Below are 17,137 nucleotides of genomic sequence, written 5' to 3'. Positions count from 1 at the left end.
TGTGAAATGCACGTTTACGCACACTTCCATCACGTTTTTCTTGGAAGTGGCCAGTTATACCCCAGCGTTGGCGAGGGCGGTGTAAACATAGCTGTGTATGTGAGTGAGTGTGAGACTGTGTGCCAATGTTACGGACTGGCAATCTGCCCAGGGTGTACAGCACCTTCACCCAACAGTAGCTGGGATAGTCTCCTGCAACCCCTCGCAAAAGGGATTTAATGGGTTTGGAAAATGGAATGGATGCTTATTTGGCACTTCCTGGTTCACATCTCATCCGTGAGCCCGCCCCATACATACACATATAAAATCAAACACTTTCTCAGTTTAGTAAATGAGACCTAAAAAAACCTGATGCAGTCTCAGAGCAGTTACATTTTTATTACTTTTTTCCTTAAAACATTCTGCTACATTAATCTCAGAGTCATTTGAAACTATTTTATGACTATGGTTTTCTATCAGACTGTTGTTGGTTGAACACAAGTTAATCCACTCTGGGAGCTGCAACCTGCTTTTCCTTTTACATTCCTGCCAGCGACTGTGTGATGGCCCATGAGGTGAAGGTGGAAAGCAGAGAGGCGGTGCAGAGCGTCTTCCAGCACATTCGTAGGAACAAGGACACACAACCTTGGAGAATTTTTAAAATAAGTCACATTTTCTGGCAAAACATCACATCATATCTATTGTTGAAACAATGATGTGTTGTCATGGTTACATTTTCTACCTAAAGTGATGGCTGCCAGCTTCTCCACTGTACTGTCCTGCACCCAAAAGCAAAAGTTCCTCTTCCAGTAACTTCTGACAGTAAAAAACATCTGCGCCCAGCCCCAGCATCTGGAAACACAAGAAAACTGTTATGCTAAAACTTTGCTGTGTCGTTTCTTTTTTTTATGTTCAAATAGTTTATGAAATGAAATAGCTTCCTTATTGTTGATGTTAACATTGTTACTTAAAGTGTTCAAAGAATGCTTGACTTTCAATGTAATTCTGAAAAAGTAAGTCCTAATATTTGATTAACCCTTTGACACTAGGGTTTCTTTCAGCTATGAAAAAAGATCACCTGTTTTTGCAAGTAGATATAAAGTGGATGTGATGCATATTTGATTCACAATAATTTAAATAAAGAAATATTCAGAAATGCAATTTTAAGATGAATGTTTTAAGACATGTCCTCCACCATGAGAAAAATACCAGAAGAACATATTAAACACACCAAAAACACCATTTTCATCTGAGTTGGTCTTTCTTATAAATTCTATTTCATCTTCTTCTGCAAAGTGTCATTTGCTACCTCAGCTTGCTCTCGGATCCCAGCTGGTAGCTTTACACTTGGATAGAGGTATATTCCACCCATGGCTGGCTGGCAGCTGAACCCTGGTAGATCATTCAGAACCTCCAGAGCTCGCTGAGCATTTCGGGTCAGAACAGTCCGGGTCAACAGCAGCTCCTGCGGGGAGATGATTGTCGGGAAACTGCAGACACTGTGTTGCAGCAGGTCAGGTTAGCTGTGTTATCACCTGGGCGTGTGTGTCGTATGACGGCTCTCCAGGTCCAGGTGGGTTCAGCATGAGGTCCAAAGCAAGCTGTCCAGTGGTGGGAGCACTGATGTCAGTACACAGCATGGTGTCAAACACTTTCATCACATCTGGGTCAATGTTGACTGCCTCCATGTATCCTGCTCTCAGACCACACCTGGAGACAGAAAAATGTTTCATTTCTAACATTCACTTTTTTTATGTATTCCTCAATTTCTGAGGTAAAATAATCCTGTTATATGTTGTCCCGTACCTTGCATTCATTTGCATTGAACATTTAGAAATGCATGACTGAAAGTCCCACTTCATTCATGTGTGCTATTGAACAAGTGTCCCCAGTGGTCTTTTAATTTTAATTATGCAGATTTTACCTCAAATCAAAATGTACTTGCATTGTTTTGGTTGAAGATTTTAATCCCATTTGAGCCCATGCTTCAAAATAACATCTCTATAACGCAAGAAGCATTTAACCCTTGTGTTATCCTAGGCACTTTAACATTGGGAGTTGGGTCATCTAGACCCACTAGACAGTGCGCTGAACCTCTTTTCTTCAATGATTTGTGATCTTCACTGGTGTCCATGGATTACATATAATCTTTCCACCTTTATCCACCTTTGTCATGGTAGGGAGAACACGTCAATGTAAGGGTGGGGTCATCTAAGATAGCACAAGGGTTAATGGATGAATATGGGGAATATTCTACCCTATTGTTGGTTGAAACTCTTTTATCAAATGGAAAATTTTATATAGTTACTCAAATGTTACTTATTAATTATTAGCTGTTACCCAAGAGTGTTAATTAATCTATCAATCTCTTTTAATGTAAAGCCTCAGTCACAACTGCCCTCACGGGTGGATACAGAGACTGGCTGCAGGTGAAAATTGTGTGATTGCACACGATTGTAAATGCACATCTTTTTCTGCAGGTATGCTGCAGGCTTCAGGTTTTAGTGAACACTTAAACAACATGTAAGGCTAAGTCAAGTAGGTGAGACGCAGGCGTGTCTTACATAGGTTGTTTTTTTTTCAACCCCCTGAACCATGCATACTGACAAGGAGCTTGTCAGTAAGTGAAAGTGAAAGGCACACGCTCCCTGGTCCCTCCACGCGCACAGCCTGACTGTTAGGACTATCTGAAGAAAGAACCTTTGTGTCAAAGCTCCAATACTGTAATCAAAGTGTCAACAGCAGCTGGGAGGTCCAGAAGAACAAAGACAACTAACAACCACTGAACAAACGAGTGAAACAGATGACAAACGAGAAGACTCAACTTGAAAATTCTAATCCCTTTAAGAGGCTTACTCTGCCACAGAGGCACAGGACAAGGAATGGAAGGAAACCAGCTCCACCGTCTCGCTGAACTCTTGGCCCATCTCAAACAGAACCTTCTTGTAGGAGAGGAACTCTGTGTTCTGTCCATATACGCTGTCCTGGTACACCTGAGGAGCAGAGGATGAGCAAAGAGGGGTGAAGAAGTCGTCAGGAATAGAGCCCTGCAGCCTAAGAAGATCTCTGATTACCTCATCGACCAACAGCAGGAGTTTCTCAGCTGTGGCCAACTGGATCACTTCCTGTATCGACTTCCTGTCTTGAACATGTCCTGAAGAGATCAACAACAACATGAGATTGGACTATGGCAGGGTGGGGATCATGACCCAATGAGTGTGGACCTGTGGGGTTTCCTGGGTTACTGATGTATACAGCTCTGGGATTACAGCCCCCTCGGGAGGAATCTAGAGCTTGACGCAGCTGGTTAAGGTCCAAAGCCCATCCTCTTTCTTCCATCAGCCGGTATGGCACCGCTAAGACTCCAGCTTCATCCAGCAAAGGGGGGAGTGTGTGAGGGCAAGGCTGGGGGGCCAAAATGCCTGTTTGCGTCTGCCCTTCTCCACTGGATAGCAGCTTCACAACAACCTAGAAGAATTTCCTTCATTTGAAACTTACAAATTAGACGTCAAGGAAAGTTTTGATTTAGGATTATTCTATTTTATTTTTCACCCCCCTGCCCAAAAAAAGGTTAATAATTGATAAATAATAAAGAGGAATAATTTGAAACTTAAAGCCTAGACAGAATTAATAAATAATTGTAGTTGAGCATGCTGCAGAGAAAAAGAGCAATGTTTTAGCTTTCGTTGTGAAATTTAGTTTTGAACTATTTAAGAAACGTCATTTTTAAATTTACGATAAAAAAATAAAATGAATAAATCAATTCACATATGTATATACCTTTACTAAATTAGATTAGATTAGATTAGATTAGATTAGATTAGATTAGATTAGATTAGATTAGATTAGATTAGATTAGATTAGATTTTTGTTAATGATACTGTACATGGCAGAAACTAATATTTACAGTACACTGCTACCATTAAAGCCCTTTGAGCACCAGAAGAGATGAAAACGTTCCTGGGATTTGCAGAAATACCAGTATCTCGTTTGGTGATGAAGTCTGCAATCGTCTGCCTGATGTGATGCAGCCCAGAAGATGCCGTGTATGACCCTGTTAAAACCACAAAACTATTCATGCAGGAGTTAAATATAAGCTTCAGTGGACAGATGTCACAATAAAAAAGAAAAAAACTTTCACCCAAACTTTGTCCTTCGCAGATTTGAAGGAGCCTCTGCGCTCTCAGCTTGACATCCAGAGGAAAGATCGTGTCTTGAAGCAGATGAGGATACAAACACACTGCCAGAACCTAAAAACATATATTCAATACTAATTTTATTTTATTGTATTTTATTGTATATTTTATTTTTTATTTTTTGTACATGTGACAAAAATCACAATATTTTTTATAAAACTCATAGCGTTTGAGTTTTTCTTATTTGTGATGCACATTTCAAGTTTTTGAGTCAAAGCCATAGGATAAAACACAGTCATTTCATTTAGAAATTTACTAAAAATAAATCAAAGACTCATGTGATTGATTAATTTAACTTATCTGTGTGTAACGGCTGTGTTGAACTCCACTTCAAACCAACCTGTCGAACAAATGAGACGGGCTTCATCCCCGCTCTATGAGGGTCCCCTGAGCTCAAATCAATAACACCCTTTAAGGGTTTCTGCCCACCCTGCAGGAAAACACATGATTGAGCTGAAAGATGGTTAAAAGACCATGCTTGGCTTATCAGAATTATGAATTCATACATTTCTCTATTTATTTTGCTGTCATAAATTTAACATTCACTTGTATGTTGCAAATTTTATAATAATGGATAATACCGTAGTTAAAATAAATGAAAAAACATTTTTTCTTTCAAATTACTGCCCCTGACAATTGCAAGGAATCTTTTATTATTTTACATTGCATGCATGTAACAGGATATTGGTTTTTACTTACCTGTGTCATGTTCTGAGTGATTTGATGAGCGAGATTCTGCAAAAAGCTCTGCGTCGAGACTCGAATTGCTCTCACTCTGGGATTCACATAATCCAGTGAAGTTGTCATCTTTGCAATAAATCTAGACGCTAAAAATGTTGTATTGCTCGATTCAATGACAGAGAGATTCTATTTCTGAAACTGTATTGCTTGAGATGGAATGCATAACCAACCAGTGAAATGTGAGAGCTGTTTGATGTCCTGTTAATTTGTACTGGATTTACTGTCAAATATTTAATCTTGAAAGTGGACTTTGTGTTTGTCTTCTTTTCTTTCTTTTTTTTTTTTATTGAAGAAGCATCCAGGAGACATTCAAGCAGCTGGACGGCTCAGTTGGCTGTGTGTAGAACTGGTGCATAAAACTAGAGTTTGTTTCCCAGGGGGCACAATGAGCTTCATCCAGTGTGGGTCCCTACTGCCTAATTATGTAGTCACAAGTGGGCCTAAGTCTGGGTCCCCCTGTGCCTGTCCCCAGCCAGGGTACAATACAGGGTTGTGTCAGGAAGGCTATCTGGTGTAAAAATCTCTCCCAAACCACCTGTGCAAATCTGTGAACCCCTGACGGGGTGTGCAAAAAGGTTGACATAAATAGAAACAAGGAACAAGCTGACCCCATGGGTCCATGAAAGAGCTTTATTTACTGGGAACTTGCACTTGATCTGAAATGCAGAGTAATAATACTGACAATGGCCTTAAGTACAGAAAGAAGAAAACTTCTGTCAAATCACTTAACACACAATGACTGTAGGCCAAGAAGGTTTGCATAGAGCTCCCAATAGAGCTGCTGGGAAAAAGTCTGGTTTGGGTCTACGGGGACAAAAGGGTTCTATTCTTCAACGTTGATCTAGAAGGCATTTGACTGCTAATACGAATAGCTTTTTCAGCTCAGAACCAAAGGGGCACTAGGATGTTATTCCAAATGTCTTTTATGTGAATCTTTAAAAGTTCAGCTGCCCTGAGGAACTGATTCCTGTGATGCAAGAGCTGAATGACTGAGAATCTCCACAGTCCGTGGGAACATTTAAAGGGGATTTTATGGTCTTGATTTTTACTCCATAAGGATTCTTCTAATATATTTCTATCATTTCTATCTCCATGAAAACAGGATCTACTGATAAATAAGAAGTTATATAAATTAGTTGGAGTGAGACATGAAAACATGCAAAGGCTCAGACCAGAATAGTTCTGGCAGGTCCAGGACAAGCTGAGCCACATCTGTTGATTAGAGCCAGATGATGGAACCCATCCTGTTTCAGGCGTGAGGCGCTGAATCCGAGCTGAGTGCTAATAGCCCTTACATAGCTTATACAAATGTGTGTAACACACTGGAGCCCCAGTGCGAGCGACATCCAGGAGGGTGAGGGTACTTGCCCCTTTTTTAGTTCCTGCACACTTGAAAGTAGTGTGGATAAACCTCGAGCCCTTGTAGAAGGATTTACTGACCTCTTTGTACAGTTTGTGCTCTCCCCAATGGGACATAGAGGGAAAGGAGTTCATGAGATCCCCCAAACCAAGACTTGATCAGGAGGATCTTAGTCAGTCTTAAATCCTTAATGAGTATAGTGGTCTGAGCCAACAGGAGATCACCTTATCCAGTTTTCATACCTTTCCAGTTGTAAAAAAAAAAGCAGCCAGTTTTCCTTCACTAGAGCAACAAAGGCCATCAACAAAGGCACGTTTGAGATATTTCCTTTCAGCAATGCTCCTTTTATACCAACATGTGAGTTTTTTACTTTATTTGAGAATAACCTGAGAATTTGTCTCCCTTTTTAACCAGTTTTTCCCCTTAAAACCTGAAAGGCATTGAGAGCAGACTGGCCCACAGGCTTTGTTTTTTATATTTGTGGCCATTGATTCCATTAGATGGGATTTATTGAGCTGAGAGGCCACAAATGGATTTACTTCCTACATTCCTGCACCAGGAATGTATTAAGTGCATTTCTTTATAAAACAAACTACATATTTATCAATATTTCCTTTCAAGTGGTTTCTTTTCATGTAGAATTTTGCTGCCAATTTTTTAGTTACCTGTTCAAAATCTACTGCAATTAAATTGTTTTCTCAAAATGTGACCATATAAAGAATTTATGATAAAAATGGCATATAAAAAGGGTGATTCGTGATTCATTCAATTACTAAAAAGATAAGCAGCTCTGCTTTTTAGCTCCAGAATGCTCTCGATGCATAACAGCCCTTTAGCATGATTGCTTTATAGCTTAGTTAAGTGTTGTCACTCTGTGCTTGTGTTTCTGCGTTTGTTAGCACCAGGACATCCCACTTCCTACTAATAAGGAATTTGGTTAGTTTCATGCATTTTTTCCCCAGTTACATATTTCATGTTTAATATTGCTGCAGTGGAGATATCGTCTGGATGAGATGGATATCGCGCTGGATGAGATGGCTAGCTTCGCTTTGCCGCCACCTGCTGCCTCAGCTTCTCCCTCCTCTTCTTCTCTGTCAGCCTAAAGAAAAGTGAGAGGACTTTAAGATTCAACACAAAATATGCCCTAACAAAAGTAAAACGAACCCAAACATATTTCTTTTCATTTTTTTCAATTCTTGTCCCACTTATTCTGATTTTAGCTCAGATTTTTTCAGCTGGTGAAATATATTCTTTGTAACATTTAATTCTTCTCTCTGATGTTTTTTTATCCTTTTCCTTTACTGTTTCTGTGTTTCTTTCCAAGGTTTATGAGTCATGTGATTACTTGCCTGCGGTTGCGAGCCTCCACCAGCTCGCTCAGCTGGTCCTGAGCAGCTCGCAGCTCTTCCAGACTCTGCTGGTAGCTAAGGTCTGCAGAGCCTGCCCTCTCCAGGAGAGACACCTGGGTGGACAGCTCGCTGGTTCGATCCCGAAGCCGCTGGATTGATGTATACAAGTTCTCATCGTCTTCTTCCTATTAATGAAGAGTGGGGATAGGGATCAGACAACGCCTGTTTAGTTAATAGCTTGTTGATGGACCCTTGAAACTCCAGGTCAATTTTTATTCTGTCACGCATGTGGAACCTCTTAAACCCACCTTTGCATTGACAATCTCTATATGAACCAAAAGAGACGCCAATTCCAGCTCCTCACTGTAGCTGTTTTTCAGAGGAACACTTCTGTACCCTTTAACACAGCAAAAATTGTTAAAAAGTGTTAATGATTATGAACAATTGTTAAAATCCTGAGACATTCCTTCTTTTCCAGCTAAACCGAGAACATCTAGTCTCACATTACCCTGCCTCATGTCCACAAGTTCATTCTTTCCTCTCCTTTACAAGCAGTCGCATCTTCACCAGACCCAGCATTAATACAAGTCAGTACATAGATTTTTCCTAATGGAAAATTACAAGCAGTCTTAATGGTGTTCCACAGGGTTGTGTTCTCTGCTCCCTACTCTTCTCATCTTACATGCCATCTCTGAGCTTTATGATTTTTCTTGGTAAACAGCTCTGTTTGTTTTTTATAAAATATAGAAAATATGTTTAAAAACACAAATGGAAGGAAGCACTAACCTAACCCCGGACGTTTTTAAGGGGGTATTGGTTCCGCCACAATAAGGCTCTTGGGCAGTGCTTTCAATTATGCAATTATCTATGTGCATGTGCAGGGTTACATACCACATGCTGGAATCTCATCTACTTTACCCTTACTTACTCTTACGTGTTATTTAAGTGTTGTCTATGACCTGTCACCCACAGGATGCCCCTAGAAAAACATGTTCATGAACATTTTTGGGTGAGACAAGCAAACTATGACTTTAATATTTGCTGTGGGCTATCTGCAAGAGTACACATTTTTCAGCCGCAGGTTGCAGCCCAGGATCCACCTGTATGGGCAGTTGTGACTAAGGTCTAAGCTATAGATCCCAAGCTAACCCCACCGTCTCTGTGATCCACAATAACTTGAGCCTTACACACACAGATGTAACACCCACAATAATCAGAAAACAATAAAACTGAACTTTTCAGTATCTCTTTATGAGCTCAGAAAAATCTCCATGCACTTGAACAATGAATAGAAAGACTGGAATTAAGATCCTACAGATAGAAGGTTCACCTGTTCGCAACAGGCGGACTGGGTACGTCGCCTGCGCCAGAAAGTTGGGGTCGCTGAACATGTCCTCTTCGTACACAGTGAAGCGCAGGAAGGAGAAGGTGGGATTGTGGATGTCAAACACAAACTGTTTCTGCAGCCACACTGGATTCAGGCCGTTATCAGCTGCAACGGATCAGATTGTTACTCTACAGCTGGTATGGATACGAGAACAACAACATTAGGGATCAATCCCTCACCGACAACATCAGTCTTGAACTTGCAGCAGTCGTAATCGGCTCCACAGATCTCCATTTCCACAAAAGGACACACGATGCTGCGGCCGTTTTTGGGGAGATGTCGGGCTCCAAGCACCTGGAAAGAAGTGCACGATCCAAACATAAAACACTAGTCTAAAGCTGGTCAATGATACATATAAGAGCAGGGGTCTTCAAGCTCCACTGCCACATGTGGCTCTTTGGTGAAAGAAAACAAAAAAAAGTTTTTAGTTTAAAAAGAACTGTAAAGTAAAAAATAAGTATCAGTCTTTCTTTTTTAAACATCCCTAAAATTAAAATGTAGAATACACTTCTTAAAGAAAAAAATATGCTTAAATCGAATTTAAAAGAAGAAAGGCTGCAAAACACCCATTATTTTTCTGAAATATTGAATCAGAATGATACTTTTAGTCATTATTTTATGGAGTGTAAAATAACACCCACCACTTGTGGTAAATAGCCACTTTGTTTCTTTTTAAAGCTTTATTCTTTTAATGTCTCCAAGCAATACAAAACATGTCTCTGACCTGGATCTGGATGGTAATTGGCTCCACATGCAGCGTGTCTTTGTCGAAAGGGTCGAAGGCGTCGTCCCTCATGATGTCAGGCTGAGGGACGTAGCCGCTGCCACCTCCCAGCATGAACAAAGCCTGGTTCAGCTGCATGGGTTTATCTGCAACATTAAAGATTATTTTTCCTCTCCGCTTACATTTATGGTGAGCTCATTAAACATGAAAAGGGGACTTCAGTCGGACCTGGTGTCTGGAAATTTAGAGCCACCAGCTGGGAGCCGCAGAGCCACATGGGAAGTGGGTCGTAGTTTGAAGAGTCCAGTCTCTGCCCTCTGGGGTAAACTCTAGACAGCTGGCGGCGATTGTACTGCAGGAAACGCTTCCCTCGACCTCGAGTCGCAAACTTCTCTGCCTTTGTCTCAGGGAAGGAGGACATGTCCCGGTAACAGGCGCGCTCCGTCCCAATTTCTGTAAGTGAAAGAATTCAAAACAATTCTGACGCATGTCGATGCGCGAATAAAGATCTTGTAAACTGAAGAAGTGATGCTCACTGTCCTCGTTGAAAGGGACAGGTCTGCAGTAAACCACCAGATCGGACAGCTCCACTGCAATCTTCTTTCTCCTCTCCATCTGTTTCTCCTCTTGCATCTGTTACCATGGAGATATACACAAACAAAGCGCCATAAAGATACAGAGAGGCTGGGGTCATATACCAATCAAACGCTGCTGTCTGCTGGTCCGTGTTCTGGTACCAACCCGAGCATCAGCATTTTGGGTGGCCTCCTTGATTTTGCCAACCCAACTGGAGAGATCCTCCAGGGTGTCAGCAGCCACGTCTAGAGTCTGGACCGGGTGAGAGGACATGTTCTGGGAGTGAATGGTGAACACGAAGGGCCGCAAGTTCTTCCCGTCTTTATGGACCACTGCAGGCATCCATGGAGAAGCAGTGTTACAGCAGAGCTTTATCCAAGAAAAGCCACGTCTGGACCAGTATTTTATTCAAAAATAAAATAAAAACCTTTTTTACATTCTGCATATCAAGGCTTAAACAATAATAAAATGAAAGTCAAAAAAAATTATCAGAAAACAACAGCTTTAACTAACTTTACCCACAATTTAACCAAAAGAATTTTTGCATAATTTTTGCTGCATTGTTGTGCAAAATACATCATAACCAAGTCAAATTATCACAATCTAACCAATTAAAGCAACTTTTAGACAAATAAAATCAAAAAGAAAAACATTGACTAAAAGAACTGAGAAAAAAACACAATTGAATCAAGTCAAACAGCAGCAATAACACAATTCTGGTAGAAGATCAATTTTCAGCCTCATTTTTAGAGCAGGTTTTGTTTCTCACCAACATGGCAGGTGGGTACATCGATGAAGCCCTTCAGGAGGTTACCCAGAGGACTGTTCTCTGATGACTGAAACACACAAACACCAGTCTCACAGGAGTTTCATTCAAAAAACAAGGTACAGGGACTCAAAAGTATAAAGTAAAGACAAAAAGGGAAGTTTGAAACAGAAAATTCTCGTTTGCACAGCCCTCTTAAGAGAAAAAGGCAGAACAAAAGTTAAACGCAGAAGCAAAAAAGTATTTTCTTCAAGCCTATAAAACATTTCTTGATTCCAAACACACAACACAAAGCAAGAGAGGCTTTCAGAAGTACGATAACATAAATCAGCTCTCTCTCTAATTCATTATTTCAGAAAAAAATACATAGCAGGCAAAAAAACATTTGTCAGTCACAGATTCTGCATTTTGTCCCATTGTAAAAAATCTGTGGAGTTTATCATAGATAGACTTCAGCTGTGAGAAACATAGCACAGAGTTCCCCTGCGCATTTCACTATTGACAGTTTTCTCCCGTTCATCACAAAAACTCAGCTAAGAATGCTTTATGAGAGAGGAGGGGAGCAGAGACGAAGAGCACGCCAGCCTGTCGCCTTCCTTGCCGGGTGCTAAAGAACATTTCACAGCTTCTACCGGTTCCTGAATTGCTATAACGAACGTTTGTGCCCCTGCATGGAGAAATGGCATCAGCTGACTCAGAAGCGTCTGGAAAAAACATCCTGAAACGCCGAGGAAGATATTGGTGGAGAATAATTATCATCTGGTGGAATGAATGATAGATTAAACCGGCCTCTTCTGGAAGAAGATGACCTTTCACACTTAACTGATGAAAGAGGAAGCACAAGCTCCTGGTTTTAAGGCACAGAGAGACACTCCTAAGGTGTGCTCTAAAGTGCTATGGTACAGTCTATTGCTCTGAATTAAACAAGAACTCTTTGTATGTTCCAATGTTCTTTAATAAATGCTTCACAAAGCATCAGCAATGTTTCAGAAGGTTTTTTAATGAGTAAGACTCTGTGACGGACATTCTTCACCCCGCAGGGGTGGTGTGGTGGTTCTCTGCATTCATGGATTTGGTATATTTGCAGGTGTCTCTGGTCCCTAACCCCCGTAAATAGGGGGGGAATACTGTATAAAAAAGAATTAAGAATAAACATCTTTCATAATTTTTATAGAATTATTTTCTGCACCATTTGTATGATGGTGCAGAAAATAGAAAATTGGAAATAACCCATTTTTGGTCATTCGTAAGCCTTCGTTGTAACAGGAATTACACTGCACAATGTGATTTCCTGAATTCCTGAATTTTTATAGTTTGTCACTCACAGGTGAAGTGCATCAATGATGATTATTAAATACGTCTATCATCTCTTTAAATGGGTCATGTTGCAGAAACTGCAAACGCCGAATACATTTTGACCCAATTTATAGTAATGATTAAGTTAAAGAAATTTTTTTCTGATGGGCTTTTATCCCTTAATTTTTTTTTTTCAAATGCCCACAGATAAACACATAGGAATCTTCAGCCAAAATGAAAGAAGAAGAGATCATCCATTTTAAAAACTTCTTTGCATTTTTGTACAAGCTCACCGCTTCATCCAGTTCTCTGGTGGGAGAGGTGGGCACCTCCTCCACGTAGTTGGCAGGAAACCACAGCTGCTTCTTTCCTCCATAGTCACCTCTCCACCTAAAAACATTGCATGTGTGTGACGTGCTTCAACAAAAACCTTAGAGGAAGCTGCTCAGCTCGCTTCTGGACTTACCAGCCGCCCTCCTGCTTGTCCACATTGAGGATGAGCGCTTGTTTGGGGAAACAGAGCTCGTCCTCTCTCTGTGCTCTGTAGTCATACAGAGCTTTGACGGTGCACTGAAACATGCAGGACACACTTATTTTCAACACCTCTTCAATAATACATGTATGTAAATATAGATGTGACCACATACAAGTTATTAAAGTATTAATAGTTATATGGTTAAATTACATATCAGAAATGTTAAGTGTATTGCTGCAGTTTTTACTGGCTAAACTGTTGGCAGGAAGTGCCCTGTGAAAGACTGGCAACCTGTTCAGGGTGTACCCTGCCTTCACTTTTTTTTAATACAATGGCAACTGTAAAAAAAAAAGAAAAAAAAAAGAAGAAGGATCGGGAACATGAATATTCTGCAAAGGGAAAAAGAACTTCAGAGGAGGCTGCACTGCCCCCAACTGACAGAAAGAAGCGCCCACAGAAAAAAGGCCCTACCCAGCAAGCAAGACTCTTGATCCACATTTATGTTAATTCCATAAAAATGTCTTTTGTGTGAATGAAAAAAATACCACTGAGTGACACAACAATAAAAATGTAGATTCAAGACAAAGGATCATAGAAATTAAGACCAGTACGGAGGATTAAATTGAATTTTAGCTGCACACATTTTGATTGAGAAAGCAAATTATTTTTATGTTTACAAATTGAAATAAAAGCTAATTTACTTCCTATGAATCACTAATGATAAAAAAAGAATTGTTGTTTAAACTTAAAACAAATTTTAACTTTATAAATGTCAACTGGATGAATCCTTTTTAGGTTAAGGAGGTTTTTTAACTAGACAATCACCATCTTTCAGGAACATGAAGATTGTATTACCTCCTACGGACACATTTTTATAGGCGAAAATAACCAGATAACAAGCTGTTGATCCCCCAGAACATGTCTTTGTCTCAATGTCGAGCTCTGACTCAACAACCTTGAAGGTTTATTCTTACTTTCTCCCTATTGTTTAGTTGATTCATTGATTGATTCCTGCAGGTTTTTCTCCTCTTCCAAACGGGACATCCATCTTTACAAATAAACAAAAATAGTTGTTCCAATATTGTAAGTGAATGCTGCCCTTAGGTGTTTCTCTGCTAGCGGCTGCTAGTGGTTGTCAGAAAAAGAGAACCGAATTGGATCATCCTTTACTTTCAAACAGAAAACCGAGTGTTTTACTTACCCGAGCTGTGGGCATCTTATTGGCTTCCACGTAGAAATGAGGCGTGCGGACTTCATACAACGCTCCATAATCGAGTTCCTGCAAGAACAACAGCAAAAAGAAAAACAAGGTATATACAAGGACAACATTAAATAATAATAATAATTTTAATGTTATCTTCTTGCTTTTTTCTAGTGAAAGTTTTGAGAAAATATGTCATACGTGCTCCTGTTTTTGTTTAGGTTTTACCAGATGTCACTGAATCCTGAATTCATTTGATTTTAAATGTGATTAGATATATGTCAAATCTCTTTTACTTTTTAAAACCGTATTTCTTTTATTATGAAAAACTATGTTCATGTAATCGGTCATTCAAATGGGGAAATTTGGAAATTTCATTGAGAAATCCGAGAATTCGTCAATGAAAATTTAAGAGAAAATCTTTTTTGGATCCATATATTTAATTAACAAAACTCCTTTTTCACTTTGACTCAACTAACAGACTGCTTTTATCTGCCTATCTGACTCACCGTGGTGCCCATCCTGTCCAGAGTGTCCTCGTTGATGGGATAGCGGAGCCTCATCTTGCGGTACAGAGGATGCTTCTCATAGTAGCTCACAAGATCCACCAGACTCTCAAACTCGGCTGAGCTTCCCAGCATGAAAAGCCGACCCTCCTGCTGGATGCGGCAGTGCTTGATCTTACCTTCCGCCCTGCAGAAAGCAACAGAAAACGATGACTGTGGATTGTTGTGAAAGTCTTGAAACTTGTGCGCTGATGTTCTACCTGAAGGAGATGGCGTAGGAGTTGTGTTCGCTACGTTTGCGCACCAAAAAAGCTCCGTCCCTCGGGACACGCATCAGCATGTGTTCAGCCTGAACGCGGGACAGACTGGAATGGTACCACCTGGACGGCCAGAGAACATTTAGTATCAATGTGTGGGTTTTCTTGCTATTAAAACATCTTCCATTTACAGTACTGATCTTCAGAAATGTCATTTGTAGGCAAACTAGATTTATTTTTCCCTCTGAACTGTTAAACATTTATCAGCATCTTCTGGATCTAAAAACTGTAAACTGAGCAAAACTCTTCACGTACTCTCTTAATATTTTAAGCACAGAGGGCTTATAAACAGAGAAGAAGTCCCCGTTTGTCAGTTGGTTAGAACTAAAAAAAAAACACACTAAAAGCAAATATTGTCTGTGAAGCACAGCACTTTCTGTGTGATACAGGAGAGCTATCGCTTGAATCTTTTGAGACTTGGAAATCAACTTGGACCTTTTGTCAAAGACTAGTTTATTACCAAGTATAACCGGAAACTTGCTGGGTCTTGAACTTCTGACATGAGACACTAGTGCAGAGACCTGAGACTTGCCTTGGACTTAAACCTGACACCAGACACTTTGGTCTGACTAAATTCCCTACTACAACTCAAAACCTATTCTGAGTTCCAGAAAGACATCTACCTTTTCTAAGTGACACTATCTGTAGCTTCTCTTCTAGATATTTAATAGTTTAATTTTTCAAAAAAATAGCTTCTATGAATTGTTTTATTTTTATTTTGAAGGTGTTTGGACATTTGGAAAAAGCTAACAAAACAAGGTAAAGACTGATTTAAAAATAAAAACTTCGGATCAATTACCTTGACAAAGATTCAAAAAATGTTTTACTTTACTTTTAGAAGAACATAAACACTCACCTGAGCACAGGTGTTAGCTCACCTTTGCACTGATAGTTTGCATGATTGAATGAATGAAAGATCTCACACTAGTTGGTTTAAAGGCATAGGTATGCGTGTGTGAACACTATCTGTTTTGTGTACATGTTGACATGTCGACATTTTTGCAGCTAGCAGGTGTGTTGATGACATTTCAGAGTGTGTGTGGACAGGCCCCGCCCTTTCTGTACTACATTTGAGCCCTGCCGCAATGATAAACAACCATTAAACTTGTCTGCTCTATGCTGCTTCATGGTCTAATCCCCCCCTCCCACTATCACCCCCCCCCCCCCCCCCTCTATAACGTGCCTCTCTCTTCTTCCCTCCTTTCCTTTTCCGTCCGGTCCAACACCAAAGATTTTCAAACATAACTGAAATGAATAAAGTTTGGCCTCAATTACAAAAGGGGTTTATTCAGTCATGCCTTTGGTTTGTATGAAGATTAATAACCCCTCTTGTTAAAGTAAAATATGTCCAACACAAGAGGCCTTCAGCTCTCATCTGTCTGCCCAGCTGTTGGACAGGACAAGTTAAAAAAGAAGAAAAAAAAAATGTTTTACTGCAGGACTACAACATCAAGAGATGATATTATGTGATGTTCTGGGACATCTGCCACTCACTCTCGGCTCTCGTGAGCATTGGGTTGTGGCACAGGGTTGCCCAGCCTCATCTCAAACTCGTTGCAGCGCAGCGGCGTGTCTCTGTAGTGACAGATGAGGCGGTAGAGGCTGTCAAACACCAGGTTGTCCGTCAGGTAGAAGCGGGTGGAGCCGGACTCCTGCCGTGAGTGGATCCTGCAGTGCTGGACTCGCCCGGAGCGCCTGGAGGACACGCCTGAGGTGATTAGAGCTCTGAATGGGGGAACTCGGCGAGCGGTGTTTAACTGGCAACAGTCGATTTAAAACGGTTTAATTTTATAATTTTACATTACATTACATCTTCCATGGGTGTCTAATTCCAGGCCTTGAGGGCCAACAGGTTTTCCAACCAACCTGCCATTGAAGCCATTGGTTAAACACACCTAATCCAGGTAATCAACAGCAGATAAGGCAGGATTTCTGGAAAACCAGCATGAGGCCGGCCCTCGAGGCCTGGAGTTGGACACCTCTACCTCTAAAAATTACCTTGGCTCACATGTGAGATATATGTGAAATCTATTCTGATTTAGATTATGACTTTGCCCATTCAATGTGGCAATAACAACAATGCAAACTTCATTTATTGGGGCTGAAAAAAAAGTATTTTAGCAAAAACAAATCTTGTGTGTTCTGCCATTTTTGAGTCCTCAGGATTTTCATATTTGAAATAGTTATATTTTGATATAGCTATGGAATTCTCTTCCTCAAGATCTATGCAATACCGACACCGACACCAAATTCAAGACTCATCT

The 17,137-nt window shown here is 40.4% G+C and overlaps 2 protein-coding genes across 2 annotated transcripts in view; both read right to left on the bottom strand.

Moving 5' to 3' along the window:
* Nucleotides 1-359: 359 nt before the first annotated feature.
* On the bottom strand, nucleotides 360-5,401 carry LOC105353973 (alanine aminotransferase 2). The gene is made up of 11 exons (XM_011474271.3): nucleotides 4,875-5,401; nucleotides 4,516-4,605; nucleotides 4,121-4,229; nucleotides 3,900-4,033; nucleotides 3,204-3,447; nucleotides 3,054-3,133; nucleotides 2,836-2,972; nucleotides 1,515-1,689; nucleotides 1,289-1,444; nucleotides 722-831; nucleotides 360-624 (listed from the first exon to the last, which is right to left on the bottom strand). Exons 1-11 carry the CDS (start codon nucleotides 4,980-4,982, stop codon nucleotides 456-458), a joined length of 1,512 nt encoding a protein of 503 aa, XP_011472573.1. The 5' UTR covers nucleotides 4,983-5,401; the 3' UTR covers nucleotides 360-455.
* Nucleotides 5,402-5,532: 131 nt separating this feature from the next.
* Nucleotides 5,533-17,137, bottom strand: part of LOC101167946 (1-phosphatidylinositol 4,5-bisphosphate phosphodiesterase gamma-1-like) — a 35,882-nt gene continuing 24,277 nt past the window's right edge. The window contains exons 17-32 of the mRNA XM_023954402.1: nucleotides 16,368-16,568; nucleotides 14,817-14,936; nucleotides 14,560-14,743; nucleotides 14,051-14,128; nucleotides 12,841-12,944; nucleotides 12,668-12,764; nucleotides 11,082-11,148; nucleotides 10,478-10,644; nucleotides 10,273-10,369; nucleotides 9,965-10,189; nucleotides 9,737-9,882; nucleotides 9,192-9,306; nucleotides 8,956-9,117; nucleotides 7,934-8,022; nucleotides 7,626-7,810; nucleotides 5,533-7,375 (exon numbers count right to left, since the gene is read on the bottom strand). Coding sequence (XP_023810170.1) covers nucleotides 7,315-7,375; nucleotides 7,626-7,810; nucleotides 7,934-8,022; nucleotides 8,956-9,117; nucleotides 9,192-9,306; nucleotides 9,737-9,882; nucleotides 9,965-10,189; nucleotides 10,273-10,369; nucleotides 10,478-10,644; nucleotides 11,082-11,148; nucleotides 12,668-12,764; nucleotides 12,841-12,944; nucleotides 14,051-14,128; nucleotides 14,560-14,743; nucleotides 14,817-14,936; nucleotides 16,368-16,568 — 2,098 coding nt within the window. The 3' untranslated portion in view covers nucleotides 5,533-7,314. The remainder of the gene's footprint in view (nucleotides 7,376-7,625; nucleotides 7,811-7,933; nucleotides 8,023-8,955; nucleotides 9,118-9,191; nucleotides 9,307-9,736; nucleotides 9,883-9,964; nucleotides 10,190-10,272; nucleotides 10,370-10,477; nucleotides 10,645-11,081; nucleotides 11,149-12,667; nucleotides 12,765-12,840; nucleotides 12,945-14,050; nucleotides 14,129-14,559; nucleotides 14,744-14,816; nucleotides 14,937-16,367; nucleotides 16,569-17,137) is intronic.

Source organism: Oryzias latipes, chromosome 4 (genome assembly GCF_002234675.1).
Source record: "Oryzias latipes chromosome 4, ASM223467v1".
Lineage (NCBI taxonomy): Eukaryota > Metazoa > Chordata > Actinopteri > Beloniformes > Adrianichthyidae > Oryzias > Oryzias latipes.
The sequence above is the reverse complement of the archived record's forward strand: the minus strand, read 5'-3'. Positions and strand labels throughout refer to the sequence as shown.

Bases quoted from the DNA above. Each gene is read 5' to 3' on its own strand.
- LOC105353973 (XM_011474271.3), bottom strand. From the start codon at position 4,982: ATGACAACTTCACTGGATTATGTGAATCCCAGAGTGAGAGCAATTCGA. The intron at 4,606-4,874 runs GTAAGTAAAAAC...GTTTTCCTGCAG, and splicing joins TCACTCAGAACATGACACAG to GGTGGGCAGAAACCCTTAAA. The intron at 625-721 runs GTAGAAAATGTA...AAATTCTCCAAG, and splicing joins GCTGGCAGCCATCACTTTAG to GTTGTGTGTCCTTGTTCCTA.